The sequence below is a fragment of the Carassius gibelio genome, chromosome A22, assembly GCF_023724105.1.
Source record: "Carassius gibelio isolate Cgi1373 ecotype wild population from Czech Republic chromosome A22, carGib1.2-hapl.c, whole genome shotgun sequence".
NCBI classification, from domain to species: domain Eukaryota; kingdom Metazoa; phylum Chordata; class Actinopteri; order Cypriniformes; family Cyprinidae; genus Carassius; species Carassius gibelio.
In genome coordinates, this window is record NC_068392.1 from 16,611,510 (window position 1) to 16,630,838 (window position 19,329).

Here is a 19,329-nt window from a genome sequence, read left to right on the forward strand (position 1 = left end):
CCACGACAGGATCAGTCAGGCGCTCAGAGAGTTCGACTGAGACGTGATGAGGCTCTGGAAGTTCCGCAGAGGCAAGGAAAGACTCTGGTAGATCAGCCGAGATGTGGGGAGGCTCTGGTAGTTCCACAGAGACGTGGAGATACTCTGGTAATCCAGCCGAGATGAGGAGAGGCTCCAGTAGTTCAGCAGAGACATGGAGAGGCTCTGGTAATCCCATGGTGTTTAGACTGGATTCCAGAAGATCAATGCTGACTTGACTCTGCACCTGAAGATCATTGGTGGCCTGACTCTGCTCATTAAGATCATTGGTGACTTGCATTTGTTCATGAAGATCAATGGTGAATTGCCTTTCCCCATGAAGAACACTGGTGACTTCACCTTTTTCATAAATTTCACTGGTGACTAGCCCTGACTCTGGAGGGTCAAGGGTGACTAGCCCTGACTCTGGAGGGTCATCGGTGACTAGCCCTGACTCTGGAGGGTCATCGGTGACTAGCCCTGACTCTGGAGGGTCCACAGGGACCTGACTCGACTCTGGTGGGTCCACAGGGACCTGACTCGACTCTGGTGGGTCCACAGGGACCTGACTCGACTCTGGTGGGTCCACAGGGACCTGACTCGACTCTGGTGGGTCCACAGGGACCTGACTCGACTCTGGTGGGTCCACAGGGACCTGACTCGACTCTGGTGGGTCCACAGGGACCTGACTCGACTCTGGTGGGTCCACAGGGACCTGACTCGACTCTGGAGGGTCAACTGTGGCTGTCATTCTGTGCAGAGGCGCTGGACAAGCAGCCGTCTTGCCGATGCTGAGCCTCCTCTTGGCCACTTTCTCCTCGGCGACCTCCCCTGGTCCCGCGAAACATGACCAGGCGGGTCCCCTTAAACTGATTGCTTCTCTCCTGCTCGGTGGCTGGGGAAGAAACATCAACAGACATAACGCTGGAACTCGTGTTGACGGAGTCCTTCTGTCATGATCGGGATACAGGAAAACACAGAGAGATCCACGTGCAGGTATGTCTTTTATTAGGGGTAATCCAAATCGTAAACAGTCCAGGCAGGGGTCAAAACCAGAGTAGCAATCCAACAACATAAACAGACAAAAACACAAGGCAAGAGCAAGACTACGAAAACGTCGTGATAACTATACAAGGACTCTGTGACACATACTAAGACAGACAGGGTATAAATACACAGGGAAATGACAAACGCTAATGGGGAATGGGCTGAGTGCAATGATAAATGATTAGTGACAGCTGAGTACAATGAGAAGACAGAGATCGTGGGGAATGTGTTTCAGGAAGTGACAGACACCGTGGGGAAGGAGGACATCTAGTGGTTACCCAGGGAACACAAACAAGACACTGTGACAATATTTAGAATAGCATAGGCTATTTTGTGTAATGGTCAATAAATGTATTCATTTACATTGTTGGTCCTGGTGGTGACTTTCCCCACTAAATTCATCCTAGCTGTTAACATAATCACCTAGCTGTTAACATAATACTTAGTTGCCTTTTTAACCATTTTTTTAACATCCACCCCCATTCCAGGACAGTAGAATCTAGCTGAAATGGCAAGCTTGCTTTTTTCTAATTCTAAAATAAAAATTGGCAGGCCTTTTTGTCCAGCAACCACTTTTCTTCTAAACTTTACATTGTTTTTTGAGGAGATGTGATCAAGTTTGCCATCTATTGAAATAGCTGTATTGTTAAAATCTAAACAAATAACCTGCAATGAGGTTCTAAAGGTCCAATTGAAGGAATACACCCATTTAAACTGATATTAGAAAACAGGTCATTGTCAATGTGCTAGTTGCTTTAATTCAGTAAAGTAGTGTCTTGACAAGAACTGACTTTTTGTTTTGGAGTATCACTATACCTCACTTTGCTATGAGAAAACGTGTCAGTATAGAGAAGTTATCACTTAAAGTACTTTGTTTACCATCAACTTGGAAACTGGAGGAACATCTGCAAATGAAATATTTCTGCTCTTTTTTTTTTAAGACAAATGGATAAACACCTTGAGTTTTGTAATTTAGAATTTCCTCATATAGTTTTTACCTATATGAGGAACTATACTCCACTGTCATCAGTAAGAAGGTAAACAGATTAATCAAATAGAATATTAGTTCAAATGTATTGTTGCTCTATATGGAAACAGTAATATAATACCCTGAGTTTGGATGTCAGCACGGACAGATTACACTCATTTGCAGTGGAAAAATTAAACTGCAAAAACTCGGACATAAGGCAAAAATAAAGGAACAATTGCAAGATGAATAAAAAACAATAGAACATAAATGAGAGTCTGAGAATAATTTTACTATGCTGCAGTGTAGCAAGAGATTTGTCCCTTTTTGCTTTCCTTACATCCAGGTGTGTTTGGTGTATTTGCATGCGGCAGTGTTGCCAAATCCGCGGAATTTAGGCTACTTTGGGAAAATGTTTGATTAACTATTTGTTTGGGTTTATTACACGGACCAGGCAACCGGAGTGGAAACAGGAATTCCAGAGAGGAACCGAATCGACTGCTACACTGGTCTCATTTGCCTTCAGCTATTTTTAGCTGTACTAAACAGTTTGTTTTGTTGCTTGATATTGACAATTGATGTGTCCTATCATATTATTTTAATCTATTATCTTAATTGAGAACACACTGGTTTGTAAAGCAAACAGTTTTACCGTTTACTGCATGTTGTTATTCTCCTCGTTATTTACCTATAGCACCTAATGAAGCGTTAGTCTCACCCATAGGCTTACTTCCGCGTTGAGGAAAAAGGTGGATATGCCAGGTAGGTTATGAGCAAATACCACCAGTAGGATAGAGGTGAGGTATTTTTTCAACAGATTTAACTTCAACGTGTTCCTTAGAGGACCGATGCTGTCCTCTGGTGGTCACGAACATAAAAATACAATACTTGAGCTTTACAATCTTTTCAACTTTTTGAAAGTGTTTATTATTTACCCCTGAGATAGTATGGGAGCATATGGGTAGCAATATTCAATTTGAAATGGAATTTGCAAAATCACAAAGCAATATGTAAAATGGCAATGCATTTCTGTATTTACATTTACATTTTCCAATACATTTGTGCACCGTTTGGAGCAAAATGAAAATGAAAATTAAATTACATAATTTTAATTTGCCATTTCATACACTAATTTTAATTTGTAAAATGAATACTAATTTTTACGATTTATAAGTTGCAAAATGAAAATGAAAATGTATTACAGAAATGTTTAGATATGTGTAACATGTTCAAGCAAAAACTGTGGCAAAATTATCATTCAAATGTTATTTTTCTTAATTGCATTAACACTCACAGTCACAGCTGGTCCATGTATGTTTTGATTATAAAAACGTGTACTTTACAAATGGGTTTATGGCTTCAATATTTCATTTGCACTTGTGGGCGGGGCTCACAAGTCTCTGAATCCATTTTAATATGATCTTGATATAACAAATAGACCAAAAACACATCATTAGTTGTAGTTCTTATAATATCCTTAAACAGGACTCACATGCATAATTAGGTGTTATTTTTATTTTAGATTTACTTGCCCATAAACGGCACATACATTAAACTGATGTATAAAAGCAACATCACACTCTCATCGTGCTGTTGACCTGAATTTCAGTACATTTGCTTTATTATATTTAGATATTTAAGCTTTAAACTTTAACTTTGAGAGACACATCCTGCTTTATATTTTCCTAACATCCTTAACATATCCGTGTTGGTGTTGAGTTGAAGAGAGTGATATCAGGACTGGAGAATCTGGTAGTTTCATTAATAACCAGTAATAACTCCTGTTCATCAAGATCACAGTTTATGATCAAAATATGTTTGTTGATCTTTTAAAGTCTATGTTGCTTGACAAAATATGAGCAGATCTGTGAAAATAATAAAATAAAAATACACACACATACATACAAAACAATTTGGAATGTCATTGTTTCATAAAACAATGTCAATTTATTAATTTACAAAATTAAAATATTCATAAAGTACAATAAACTCAAAGAGAAGAAGCTGCATGGCCTTCAGGATGTTAAAACACTGAAGTTAAAAGTGCATAAAAGTGCAGTCCTGTTTCTTTCACACAGCTATAAAGATAAACATTACCTCAGCACTTTCGAAATAACAGGGTGATTTTAACCACAATCATGAGGAAATTAAAGGCAGGTTTGCTCTGACCACATGTGTGTTTTCTTTTATTTAAAATCAGACATTAACCCATATACAAGAGCTTTTGTCTTTTATTTTTTAGATATTAATCTCTAATACCGTACCTTTAATGGTCACACTTTATTTAAATGTCCTATAATTCACCTAATTTGATGCTTGTTAATAGTAAGGTATTTGTTAAGTTTATATATGGAGTAGAGATTAAGGAGTCTAAAATTAGTCAAGTGTTACTGCTGTTATTCTGTTTCCAACTGAAATGTTTGTTTGACAGTTTATGGAAATAAATAAGCAGTAAAATAGGTCTAGGTTTACATTTACTCATAGTGTGTCGGGTTTCATGTTCACTTGGTCATAGTTACACTTGCATGCAGCAGGTGGTTTAAAGTTTCAAGTTTAAACCACCTGCTGCATGCAAGTGTATAAAGTGTTGTTCATCAAGTGACCAAACAAGTGTGAACCACAAACAAGAGCTGTGCTATCTATCTATCTATCTATCTATCTATCTATCTATCTATCTATCTATCTATCTATCTATCTATCTATCTATCTATCTATCTATCTATCTATCTATCTATCTATCTATCTCTCTCTCTCTCTCTCTCTCTCTCTCTCTCTCTCTCTACACACACACACACACACAAACAATTACTATGCAAGCCAAAAAAAAAAAACTTTTTAGTACTTTTATTGAGGTTTGTGTCCTTGATTTCCAGTGGTATGATAAATGATAAAATATAAAAGCAGAAAAATTCATTGGCTGTAAAGGACAACAGTTCTCTGCTCTCTGCAATGCCCAGTGTCACCAGGACACATGTAAAAATCAATTTCAGCACACTGAAAGAGAAATATATTATATATCATGTATCATATCAATATATATGATGTGTCCTTATACAGTATGTAAGACATGATGTACAGTCAGCCAATTATTATTGCAAATGAATTCTCACAAGGGATGAAGGGGTTTCTTTTTTAAGCATGACAGACTCGAATCACATTTTTAAAAGGGATGATATTATGCTTTTTCACTTTTTACCACTTTAGTCAGTTCTGTAATGTTGCTGTTTGAAAATTAATTAAAAAAAATGCAAAGTTTAAAGTACAAAGTTAAGTTCAAAAGTAGATATTATATTTAACAAAAATTACTTTTCAAAAACTTCAACAAACATCTCTTCTGGACTACAACACATTTTTGGGGGGATTTGTGATATCACAAATATCGATGAATGGAACAAGAGCTTTCCTAAGGCAGACGAACTTAGAGTTGTTACAATCATCTGGGTTAAAATCAATCTCAAATTGATTTGATTTTGACGCAATATTTAAACTGAAGCTGGCAGGTGGCTATGATAAGGGGCATGAGATTTCCCAACTAGATGCCAAGTGGAGCCAATCACAACACAGACTGGCACAGTTAACCAATCACAGCACACACCAGTCCAGCTAACCAATCACATAACAAAATGTCCCAACTAACCAATCACAACACACAGTGGCCCAGCTAACCAATCAAAGCACACAGACAGGTCCAGCTAACCAATCACAGCACACACAAAGGCCCAGCTAACCAATCAAATCACATACACCTGCCCAGCTAATTAATCACAACACAAAATGGCCCAGCTAACCAATCACAGCACACACTGGCCCAGCTAACTAATCACAACACTTAATGGCCCAGCTCACCAATCTAAACACACACTGGCCCAGTTAACCAATCACAACACACAGTGGCCCAGCTAACCAATCACAATACACACAGGCCCAGCTAACCAATCACAGCACACACTGACCAAGCTAACCTATCACAGCACACACACCGGCCCAGATAACTAATCACAACATACATCGGCCCAGCTAACCAATCACAGCACACACCGGCCTATCTAACCAATCACAGCACACATTGGCCCAGCTAACCAATCACAACACAAAATGGCCCAGCTAACCAATCACAGCACATACTGACCCAGCTAACCAATCACAACACAAAATGGCCCAGCTAACCAAACACAGCACACACTGGCCCAGCTAACTAATCACAGCACACACACAGACCCAGCTAACTAATCACAGCACACACCGGCCCAGCTAACTAATCACAACACAAAATGCCCCAGCTAACAAATCACAGCACACACTGGCCCAGCTAACTAATCACAACACATAATGGCCCAGCAAACCAATCTCAACACACACTGGCCCAGTTAACCAATCACTGCAAACACTGACCCAGTTAACCAATCACAACACATACACCTGCCCAGCTAATCACAACACAAAATGGCCCAGCTAACCAATCACAGCACACACTGAAAGAGCTAACCAATCACAGCACATACCAGCCCAGCTAACCTATCACAGCACACATCGCCCCAGCTAACCAATCACAACCCACACTGGCCCAGCTTACCAATCACAGCATACAGTGGCCCAGCTAACCAATCACAGCACACACTGACACAGCTAACCAATCACAAAAACAAAATGGCCCAGCTAATAAATCACAGCACACACTGGCCCAGCTGACTAATCACAACACATAATGGCCCAGCTAACCAGTCTCAACACACACTGGCCCAGCTAACAAATCACAACACACACAGGCCCAGCTAACCAATCACAGCACACACACTGGCCCAGCTAACAAATAACAGCACACACCCGTCCAGCTAACTAATCGCAACACAAAATGGCCCAGCTAACCAATCACAGCACACACTGACCCATCTTACCAATCATAACACAAAATGGCCAAGCTAAACAATCATAGCACACACCTACCCAGCTAACCAATCACAACACAAAAAATGGCCCAGCTAACCAATCACAACACACACTGGCCCAACTAACTAATCACAACACCTAATGTCTCAGCTAACAAATCTCAACACCAGTGTTTGGAATAACGCCGTTAGGTAACAATGTTATTTTTTCAGTAATGGGGTAATCTAATTAATTACTTTTCCCATCATTACAACGCCGTTAACATTACTGGATATGCAGAGCCAGTGTTTTTACACACATACCAGGACACGCGCCGGCGGCGCCACACACACGCAACAGCTAAAACAGAGATTCGCAGCAGCAGCAGCAAGGTGTAGATATAAGCACTACTTCAAATTCATTGTGCTCAAAGGCAAGAACGTGCATGTAATGTGTACATTATGTCCAAGAGTGAAGACAAAAAAAAAATTCTTACAAAGATAATACTTGAAGTGCAGGATAAAACTCTTGCTGTCTGTTGACGTGCAATAAATATCCAAAGTTATCTACGAACACCTATCTGTTCTACTCAATTCAATACATTTCTTTGACATATAGCAACTTATTATTTATTTTTTTAACAGCAACGCAAATAGCTACTTTTCCTGGTAACGAGTTACTTTTATCATAGAATAATTATAATAGTAACTCAGTTACTTTTGGAACAAGTAGTGAGTAACTATAACTAATTACTTTTTTAAAGTAACGTTCCCAACAGTGCTCAACACACACTGGCCCAGCTAACCAATCACAACAGACACACTGCCCCGGTTAACCAATCAAAGCTCACACACTGGCCCAGCTAACCAATCACAATATACACTGGCCCAGCTAACCAATCACAGCACATTTTGTATTTCAGAAGGCGGGCCTTCATTTGATACATGTACTATTTGAGCTGTTCATACCAGTTGGGGGATAGAGGTTTTGTAATAATTTAAAATATGTGAAAAATAATGTGCTTTTTGAACAACCTAGTATGAGAGTCTTTTCTAGTACACACTCAAAACAAAATAAAGACCTTGCAAAAGAGCATAATAGGACCCCTTTAAATATTTTCTGTCTCAGTCAAGTGTTTCCCAGAGTTGTGTAATATCTTACATTTTTCAGATCATTCAGATAATTAATCTTGTTCAAGTAATTTGAGGTTGAAAGAATTTACTGCAATTCAAATACTATAAAAGAAAGAAAAAAAAAATAATATAACATTTATTAAAGACATATTTTACCTTTGGAATTTTTGAGTTTTGAACTTCAGTGTAATTTTTAGATCTTCCAGGTACATCAGTGTAGCTCTTCACCAAACCTGAAACAACAATCAATCAAACAAAACTGAATTCATAAATTATAACAGTCTGAACAAAGAGCATGTGTAATATGGTTATGTTTCTGTAGATTTAAATTCTTGTCTTCTTGTATTTAGTTCAGTGAGACCTGAACATACTCGCAGTAAAAGCAGTACAAACCTATTAATGCAATGATCAGAAGCACATTCAGCAGGACAGATGTGATGATGGTCAGGTTTCTCCATGGTGTTTCCTGTTCTAGAGCATCATGTGATTCTGTCTGATTCCTGTAGACTGATTCTGTACAATAGGTTTGGTTTTATCAGTCTTTATTCAATTTCAGTCTTTAACAGAACAAAGACACTTCAAAAATATTAGTCATTCATAAATGTGTATAATGTATTTATTATTGAAAATCCATCTGAAATGAGAAAGTAACTCACCGCTGATGTAGATTTTGGTGCCGTTGCTGAATTTTTGTGTTTCACTAGTTTTCACACAATAATAAACTCCTAATTCATCAGCGCTGATATTTCTGATGAACAGACGACTGTTAGTTTTCACTGAGTATTTGTCTTCAAAGATGCTGTTTTCATATTTAGCTCCTTCATATGTGCTACTGTAAGTGCGTAAGATCAACTCTGGAGGATCCGGTAACTTCAGTTTGTACCAGTAAATCTCCTCTATATCAAGATCACAGCTTATGATCACATCAGCTCCTAAAGTTACTGCTGTGTTTGTTAAACTCTCTGTGACTTGAGACCACATGAGCAGATCTATGAGTGGAAGAAAATACACATTTATTAAGACTTTAAATAATAATAACAACATTTAATAATCAAATCTAATGTGATTAACTCACAGATCTGAAGCTGGATGATCTTCATCGTGTGATCCAGATGAATATCTTCTATACTGTGATCATTCAAACATCTCTCACTGTGAGAGGAAACACAGTGAAACCTCAAGCACACAGAGAAGAGGAAGTCAGAGCTGGGCTTCTCTGAGAGCACTTCAGCCATCTTCAGGCCTGTAACCTGAACTAAATTCAGTTTATTTAAAATGTTTAAAAAACAAAAATTAAAATTTGACATACATGAATTGAATATACAACTTAAATAATAATCCACTTTGTAATTCTAAGAATTGTGAATTACAATGCTTTTGTCATTACAGAACAATTCAGTACATTAATCTTTATACAAAAAAAAAAAAAAAATGCTTTATAAGATAATTAGTTTTTCTATTTTCTATTATATCATGCATATTCCATAATGACAAAGCAAAAATAAATAAATAAATAAAAAAAGATATACAAATTTACTAAAAGGCAAGAAATATCACAATGACTGAAATATCACAATGACTGAGTATTCAGACCATTTGACAAGCACTTTTCTCTGGATCATCCTTACAAACAACTGTAGCTATACTGTACATTCAAGAAAAGCATCATTCATCACAGCTGAGCAATAAAGAAAACTCATATATAGTGGGGAAATAATAATAATAATAATAATATTAATAATAATAATAATAATAATAATAATAATAATAATAATAATAATAATAATAACACAGTCAGGAAAGTTTAAAATGTACCTACCCTCTGGCCATACTTCCTTGGAAGAAAACTCAAGTCTCCACATCTTTCACTCAGTGTAAGTTTGTGTTCCTCATCCACAAGTGGGACAAAGCAGTAAAATTGGCCTGCTTCTGTGAAATTCAGATGAGAGGTTTCCATTCTCATACTCTGTGGGAAAACTTTCTATTTGACATTTGAACATTATGTCCTGGCCTTTTGTTGAAGGAATGCCATTTCCAATATCATAAACAACCATGCTATTATTGCATCTCCAAAACACATGAATTTCTTCTGGCTTTAGCTCCTTTTCCTTGTATGAACCTGGTAATATAACAGAGCCTCCAACGCCACCAGTGACTTGATCTGGGTCCTGAAGAGACACGGGAGATGAGAGGAACAACATTAGAAGCAAATCATGTCAATATTACCAAACATGTAAACTGATTACTGAATTCTAACCTTTGTCTGTATATATCAGGTAAGAAATAACGAAGATGTAAAATTGGGTAAATAAAAGGTTATTAAATCACAGTGTCTCTATGATTTCTGCATAGTGTTTCTGTCATGTGTCTAGGATTTCTATTCATTCTTTTCTGTTGGTTCCACTGCAGTTTTACCCTCAGTGTAGAACTCATGTTCGTTTGCAAAGCTTGCTTTAGATTGTAACAGATTCACATGACAGTCCTCACTAAAATGTGCCACACTTTTGAGAACAGACAGAAATGATTAAAGATAAAAAGACAAAAAAAAACTACAGATCCTTTAGAAGAAAATACAGAACAACAAGTGCTAAACATGGCCAGGATCTTTCAAAATTATTATTAAAGCTGTTACCTTTTTAAAAGTATACTTTTGTTACTTTTAGGTGCTAAAATGAACACCATTGGTTCTTGATCACAATAATTTATTCCATTGACACATTTGTATTGCTATTCATATCTCTACCACATGATGCCACTAAACTCTTGTAGAAATTTTAATCAAGAAAGTGGTATTTACCTGAAATATGTCCAGGACAGCATTTAGTGAAACATCAATCAGTGTTTTATTTATTTATTTACTTTTTAATACTTACTTATTTGTACTTTCTAATCTTTCGTGTTTTATTTATAAATATATTTATGCATGTATTCCTTTATTTATTTACCCATGGTTTATTTATTGTAATGTTTGTATGGGTGAAACTTTATGTTTAAACAAATCATTGTTTATATTTAAACAGCATGAATGTGTTTTTAAACATGGAAAGATGGTGAATATTTAAACACATATTCTTGTGCACTTTTGTCTGAAAGACTGCGTTGTTGGATTACACCCTGCACAGAATCCAAGCAAAAATCTCTTTGATTAAACATCTTTCGAATCTGAAATCTCCTTCTCAAAACAAATCTAATCTAATCTTTGAAGATTTCCGGAAAAATAAAAATAATAACCGTCTACAATGTCCCAGATGCAGCCACAGACACGAGTCCTCATGACACAGTGAAGAGAAGGAGGTGTTTGATAGTTTTAACTCAGACTGAGCAAACTGCTTTCATCTGGAGAATTCTCCACTGAATCGTGATGACTCAGTGATGTTCGTGTTTCACTGCCTCTCTTAAGTCTTTTGAATCACAGCCAGCCAGAGTAACAAATAGAAACTCCCTTCACTTCAGACAGTGCTCCATATGATATTTTATTTATCACACTGGAATATTTTGGTATATCTTTATATACATACATACTTATATATATATAAGCTGTTTATGCATTTGGATTCCATATGGAATGAATAGATGAGCTTCTGAGTTTGATTAAGACGTGGATGTCTTGTTCAGCAGGTCAGGAGAATCCACAACACTCACAGTGACCATTATAAGCTGCCAGTGAACATGCGGAAGGTTGCTGTTCACATCGCCATGGTTACCTCATGTCCGGAATGTTTATTCAGTTCCCGCTGGATCGAGGTGTTATAGACAATCACCTTTACATCCAACAATAAACAATGAAATTAGTTTATGCTTCAAAAACAACAACAACAACAACAACAACACGAGTTGGAATATCATGGTAAATAGAGTTGTGCTTTTTTAATCTTAGTTTACCATTTAGAATTTAGAATTAATAATTCATATTTAGAATTTTAATATTTATAAATGAATATTCATATTCATATTATAATTATTTATAATTTATTTTATATAAGTCATTGTAATATCTATCTAATATGGTAAATCTAAAATTGAATAAATATTATAAATATGTAAGTGTTAAATGTAATACGCAGTATAATTATTTGTAATATGTACCATATTAATTGTCATTTTAAATATATATTTCATATAATAAATGAATAATATAAGTGGCTTATGGAGCATCATGATGCATTTAATCGTGCTTTTTTAATCTTATGTGGGCATCTTTATAATTAATATATATTAATACAATAATACAGTTATATAACAAATAATATTCTAAATATTACATATAACTAATACAACAACTATATAATTAATACATTTTAATTATGCTTATATATTGTTATGTATATAAATCAATTGTATGAATGTATGTATGTATATATATATATATATATATATATATATATATATATATATATATATATATATATATATAAATAATCATACAAATTTAGATAATAGAATATAGAGTACTAATTATAATATAATTTATATATATTTTTTTAAGTTTATATAATATACATATACACTTAAAATGTTTTAATGTTTTAATGTTTATTTCTTTTTTTATTATGTATCATTGTTGGGGTAAAAACTTCTGCCCCAAATGTGTATTATTTTATCAAATGTTAGATTTCAAAGATGCTGTGTTTTATGCTGAGGCTATAAAATGCACATTCATGTGAGAGACTTGCACATAATAAGAATATGCACACTCAGTCTGTTGTCTCTAAATGAATGCTTGAGTAAATGAGATGAGAAGAGCAGTTCTTCACCCCCTGTGTCTCTCTTCACCTGCTCATATCCTGCTCATATTCCTCTGCAGGAGCATCTTTATTCAGGACACTATGAGTTCATATCTGTAGAAGTCTGTAAAGAAGAATGAAGAAAAACGACACAAGAATAAGCAAAGCGAGAGGTTTGCCTTCTAATATAATCTCTGAGGGCATAAAGAAGAGTGTAAGTGCTGTCTTTAGCAGTTTTTCTACACTCTGCTGTCTTTTATCCATCAGCAGCTACTGAAATCGTAATGAGTGGCGCGAGAGCTCCCCTGGCACACTTACCTCTGCAGAAAGACAATATGGTCTGGCAACGTCATTATGCCCAAGTAATTATAGTCAACACTTTGTGTGATGGCTAACCAACATTCAGAGAGATTCAGTCTAACCAACCATAGATTACACATAATACAAAATATGACCCTTAATCTATAATTCACGTCAAAATCCCAAAGTGGCTACGGATTATGTTGCGTTTACACTGCATTTACACTGCACTGAAAACCGAATGTTTGGTCACGTGTTGTAGCGATAGATAGAATAGAAGGACTAACTATTAATACTTTGTGTCTTTAAGGGTTTTTTTTTTTTTTTACCAGACTATTTTTGGTCACTCCCGCTGCTTTAATCATCTCAGATATGAGGTCAAAAACTGTTTTTTTTAATAATTATAATTATAAATATTATTATTATTATTATTATTTTTTTTACAATTTAAGCGTTTGCTTTTACCATTTCTGTGGTACTTACAAACAACAAACAAACAGACGAAACAAATAAACATTTTGATTACATGAATACATAATTTATTAAACCAAACGACAAACATTGGTGAAGCCTCTTAATTGCGCAATAATTATAATTTTACAGAAAACTAGCCTATAAAACTGAAAGACTGTTTTCCATACATATTGTTTGTTTGTCTTATGGTGCTTACTATGTATACAGTGCAGCATGAAAACTACTGTGAAATGCCTGTCAACTGTTTTAAACTGCACCATCCTAATAACTCAAACACGAACCCCGCGCGCGCTCTGTCGAGCGTGTAACGCTACGCTAAAGCGCGTGTCCCGGTAAAGAGCGACACTCTGCGTCATGTGACGGCGGACGGACGGAGAGATGAAGATGGCGCAGCACCGGCGCTGAAGAGGTTCCCCGTTCACCCCGTCAAATCACGGAAAATCGCGTCGAGTACGCGTAAAAGAGCGCCGCGCGCGCACGCGACTCGAGAAACGCTCAAGGTTAGCTTGTCCTCTTCTTGTTTGTTGGATTCCGGCGGCAAATCACGACTGACCGAGTCGGTGAAATAAATACACGAGCGTCTCCATCCTCAGATGCTGCTGCGCCGCCGCATCCATAGCGCGAGATCCCAGGCGCGCGCGGAGCTGACGCGTGAAGCACGTCTGTGTGATGAGACACACGGCTGTGAGACAAACACGTCTGACCGTCTGCTTCAACTTTAATTCATGTGTCACCGTACATGACATTTAACCGAAACTCTTCTAATACCTTGGTTATTTTACCGGGATCATGTGGACACCGACCGAGGACGAGAAAATCGGCGTGGGTGAGTTGAAAATAATGTTTATTGATATAAATATACGAGTTAAGCTAAACTAAACTAATTCCAGATATGTTTTATGTGGCTTATGAATCATTCTAAGCAAGAAAAAGGCAAAGGATATATAAAACCAGATGATGTTACCATGCAATGTTAATTCTGAGGATAAATACTTGACCCGTTTTAGTGAATTTAACACTTTTACCTGTCTTTTTTGTCATAAAGTGTGTTTAATTCGTCATGTGAATCGTTCTGCACGACTGTTGAATACTAACGTGATGTTACAGTGGTGTACACCGCTAGTGTTGACGGTATACACTCGACCGACAGGGGGCGATGCGAGCAGTGCGTCTCCAACAGGTGGAAACCATCTGATATTGAGGTCTAACACTCATCATCCACCCAAAAATCATCTTCTGAGAGAACATACGCGTCTGGGACAAATGGACAGCAAATGCACTGTGTCAGCATGTGCACTGGTCACCGTTTACTCTGAAAGTGTCACGGCGGTGCGTGAAATGCCAGTTCAGCTCCCCTACTGTGCCTGACAGATCCAGACAAGCTTCATGTGCACACAGAAGCTAATTCAAACAAAGAGTGTATTGATATACTTCCAACTGAAGGAAAAAGCCCTGTATGGATTATTAAAGAAGGGAACGTTGCTGCAGTAAATTGGGAATTTCGAATTATCGGCCTCATAAGGCCCTGATGAGTCACCATTTCAGAGAGAGCAGCATTAATGCGGGTGTGTGCTTGGTCGTGTACAATCTAGCGGTCACGTCGGGTCAGATGAATGCAGATTAATGAGATGCATCGTTGTGTAACTTGACTCAGTCCTGGTGGTGCACTTCCCATGCTCGTGTGAGTCACGATACAAAATGGCATCCTTCACTAGTTTATTTTTGCAAGATGCTATTTGCTGGCTTTTGTTGTTGTTGTTGTGGTGTTGGTGATTTGAAGCCTTTTTAGTTGCTTCAAACTTTAATTACTCATATATGGGAGACTCTTTAGTGCAACTTTTCTGTCTCTAAGAATGGTTCTAGAGAAGAAGCCTCAATACATTTTTAAAGTCTTCAAAGAGTGTGCAAACACTTAATCATCTAAAATACTATGTTACCATTTGTATAACAATTAAAAAAAGCATTTCATAGAACAACTGCATTTTTATTATATTCGGGTATTTTGAAAATGCAATTTTAAAATGCGATATTTCAAATGTAACATATAAGAGGACATTAATCTGCATGAGCTTTTTATAGTTTCACATTTATTAAAATATAGGCCTCTGTCATTATAACAAACCAGTAGTGTTAACAGTTGTTGGTGAAACATGTCATGGTTTTAATGTCTGAAAATAAATACATATACTGTATGTATATATTTATATATTCTGAATACAAAGGTGATTGAAAAAAATATTTTATCCAAAAAAAAAAAAAAAAATCAAATAATACTGAAATGACATTGTTACGACCACAGGATATACCAAAATACAAGTTTTAAGTTATACTTTTCAAGGTTTCTAGTTGTCAAAAGTGTCCCTAAAATGAAAAATCACACTTGAATGATGAAGAGATGAAAATGTAAATGCAGTGCCAGTCCATCTTGTTTGCAAGTAAGGGAAAAGCAGTCAAAGACAAACTTCACATTTCTCCCCAGGGAGTCATAGAACCTTAGATAAAGCCCATTTGTCATCACTGGCACCTGACATCTGCTTTAGTTTTAACGATTATATTTTAAGAGCTACAGAATTATAAACTTACAGGAACAGACCAACTGTTTGTCATCCGAGGAAAGCAGATCTGTCAAAAGGAAGGGAGTTTTACATTCCGACCCAGCAGAAGGTGGTAACTCATGGATGTGCTCCAAAAGGCCGACCCCCCTGAGATTCTGGCACGCCGTTGAAAAACAGCTATTCACGCCGGCTCTGTGTGAATGGGTCTTTGTGATGCAATGGGCATGTTGAATGTGATGCTAACCCCACAGCCTGCTAATGCACCACACAGTTCACATCAATGAAGGCCATTTTCCCTCCTCATCTCCAATTATACTGTAGAAAACATGTTGAAGCAATAGTGGTTTGATAGTAATGTTGCTTTTATATTAAATTAATATTCAGTAAAAATGAAAATTTGCTAAATTTAAAATCATAAGGCAATCCAAAATAAAGAAATTTTTTTTGTTTCATCAGATTTGGAGAAATGTAGCATTACATCTCTGCAGGGAATGGGTGCCGTCAGAATGAGAGTCCAAACAGCTGATAAAAAAACTTCACTATAATCCACAAGTAATCCACACCAGTCCAGTCCATCAGTTAACATCTTATGAAGTAACAAACAATTATCTTCCATAAGTCCATAATATTATTTTCTCCAGTGAAAATGTGTTTTCTGAATCAGGAGAGAAATCTGCACAGATCAAACACTGTTTACAAGCGAAACAGTCCAAAATAGTTCTAAACAAACATGTGGGTGGATTTTGATGTGAGAGGCAACAGTAGACAGACCTTTTCATTGGATAAAGTGTTGTCAAGGATTATGGACTTATTTTGGAGAAAAGAAGCCACCGTTTAAATTTAAAACGCCTTGATGATGTTTTTTACAAACATGCAGCTTTTCACTTCACAAGTCATTGATTGATGGACTGGAGTAAGTGGTGTGGATTACTTGTGGAATATTGTAGTGTTTTTAATCAGCTGTTTGTACTCTCATTCTGACGGCACCCATTCACTGGATCCATTGGTGAACTGCTTCAGATATTTGATGGCAAATTTTTATTTTTTTGGGACTTGAACAGGTTATATCAGTATAGAAACAGAACATTTTGAGATTGTAAAGGAAATGATCATATTTGAGATGATGATTTATGCCACATATAAAACAATTCCACCTCTGATTATGAGGACAAGGATACCAAAGTATGGCTTCATTTTACTTCACTATCCAGCCCTGCTTCCTCTGCATAAGTCATACATATCATTGTTGATATAATGGAGATAATAAGATGGAGATCTACTGTAAGAGGGCCAGAGTGCTTAATTTGATGGTTAAAGAAACCAATTTCCCCGTAATGCCTAGAGATGATGTAGGGCTGCACGATTATGATCAAAATCATAATTGTCAATTATTCCCTTGAAATTGTAATTGCGATTATTAATTACAATAATCAAAATTTACATTGAATGATGTCTATACCATTGTCTAATGAAACTGCCTTATTTTTATATGAAAATAAAAAAGCTGAAAACACTCTTAACTGAAATACCTTTAGTGCTTTTCTATAGTATTAACCCTCAAATGTCAACTATACATCGGATCGGTTTCTTCTTTAAATTATAAAAAAAAAAAAAATATGAATGCTATTATAGTGTTATACTAAAACTAACATTAAAATAATGGGGAAATCCCTTATAACGTACAAAGAAAAAAACTCATTTTAAGCATGCAGGATAACATAAAGGGACTTTTAACTATTAATTGCAGCTATTAACAAATCCATATTTGTAATCGCGATTGGAAATTAGATGAATTGTGCAGCCCTAAGGTGATGTCTAACCCATTTTGATCTGGCTTTGTGTAATGCTATATCCTTGGGGCATGGCAAATGGCAGCACTATTGCTGCATTGAATGAGGGATGTGTTTATGTTGGTTTATCTGAATTCCAACATTGTAGCATGTTGTTTTTTAATGCTTGAAAAAAAAACAATGTGTAAAGAAACTGAATGTAAGTGCTAGAAGTTGTTTAGAAACAAATATCAGCATAAAATATCATTTAAAGTGCTTTGTATTGGTTAAACATTTGTTCAATGTATGCTAAACAGGTTTCATCATGCGAAGCTTAACTTTGTGTTCGCTTTAGGATGCATTAAGTCATTTTTCATTTACGTTGCACTGACCATGCTGGTTGTCATCGTGAACTCCTACTGACACCTAGTGGTGTGGATGTAGCATCATGTTAAAGTTTCAGCTGCTGATGCCATTGCATAAATGCGCCTTTTGCAATGAGACATAAACAATTTATTCTGTAAGCAGAAGCAACCAATTATACGGGTTTACCAAGATACAAAAGTCAAGCTGGTCATGTGGTTTCAAAATGGCTGCCTCCGTGAGGTGACACGCTCCTTGTTAAACTAAGCAGACTATTTTTATGGCCTGCTGATGTAACTGCTATCTTTATTTCATGGTGTACATAATTATTACACCCCAAACATACTACTTAGTTGTGTAAAACGTATTTAATGATAAAAAATGACTCCATTGAGTTCTCCATTGAAGGTCAATGTTCTCAGGACTCAGCAATATAGAGACCAGATTTTTTAATTGGCTCATATTCTGCCATTTCGGGCTTCCTTCTCTCAAGATATCTAAAATCAAGAGTTTGGAAGTTCGGCAAAGTCATAAGTCAAGAGTTTAAAACAATAGCACTTAGCATGTGTTGATAGATGCGATAGTGTTAATAGCGCTCTTCCAGTCGCTTCTGAGATTTGTTTGTCATCTGTAGCTCAGTTAAAGGAAGGCATTAACAGGCAGATGGGGGAACTATTATGTCCCCTAATTTAATCTGTACTGGATGGACGGCTATTAGATCCAGCCTCATGCTGAGGCTAGGGACTAGGGACGCTTTGGATATTCGCCACTGAATATTCATCTTAGCTTACCGAAGAAGCTGCGCTCAATTAGAATATTACAGAAGGATGTGATTGTGGGCTGTCAAAGAGACGGGGTGAGAAGGAGGGTGTCCATTGTTGTTCAGTAGATCATTAAGCACAGTTATGAGCCATCACACTCGCCTATGACAGGAAAAGAGTGCTCAGTATTTCAGAAATGTTGATGGAGGTGTTCTGGAGGCACTATGGCTTTTATTCAAAAAGTAGGTGGTGGAAAGTTTGTTTGTGCACAAGACTGTCAAATTTCAGCCTGGAGTTAGCTATTAGCAGTGTTTGCTAAGGCTGATGGCTTGTTTTGGTGAGCTCTAGTATT

The 19,329-nt window shown here is 36.7% G+C and overlaps 2 protein-coding genes across 13 annotated transcripts in view; one reads left to right on the forward strand and one right to left on the reverse strand.

The window, feature by feature from the left end:
• Window positions 1–9,275, reverse strand: part of LOC127943344 (uncharacterized) — a 119,795-nt gene extending 110,520 nt beyond the window's left edge. For 5 of the 6 annotated variants that reach the window (XM_052539718.1, XM_052539712.1, XM_052539716.1 and 2 more), the window contains exon 1: window positions 9,107–9,275. In XM_052539718.1, the coding sequence (XP_052395678.1) occupies window positions 9,107–9,266 (160 nt within the window). In that variant the 5' untranslated portion in view covers window positions 9,267–9,275. Of the gene's footprint in view, window positions 1–8,687; window positions 9,021–9,106 lie in introns of all 6 variants that reach the window. The other variant, XM_052539719.1, reaches the window with a different exon arrangement.
• A 4,631-nt stretch (window positions 9,276–13,906) lies between these two features.
• Window positions 13,907–19,329, forward strand: part of LOC127943262 (dedicator of cytokinesis protein 3) — a 165,251-nt gene continuing 159,828 nt past the window's right edge. For all 7 annotated transcript variants that reach the window (XR_008149612.1, XM_052539586.1, XM_052539591.1 and 4 more), the window contains exon 1: window positions 13,907–14,355. Coding sequence is in view for 6 of the 7 variants with exons in the window: in XM_052539586.1 (XP_052395546.1) it covers window positions 14,319–14,355 (37 nt within the window). In the remaining variant the exon portion in view is untranslated. The remainder of the gene's footprint in view (window positions 14,356–19,329) is intronic.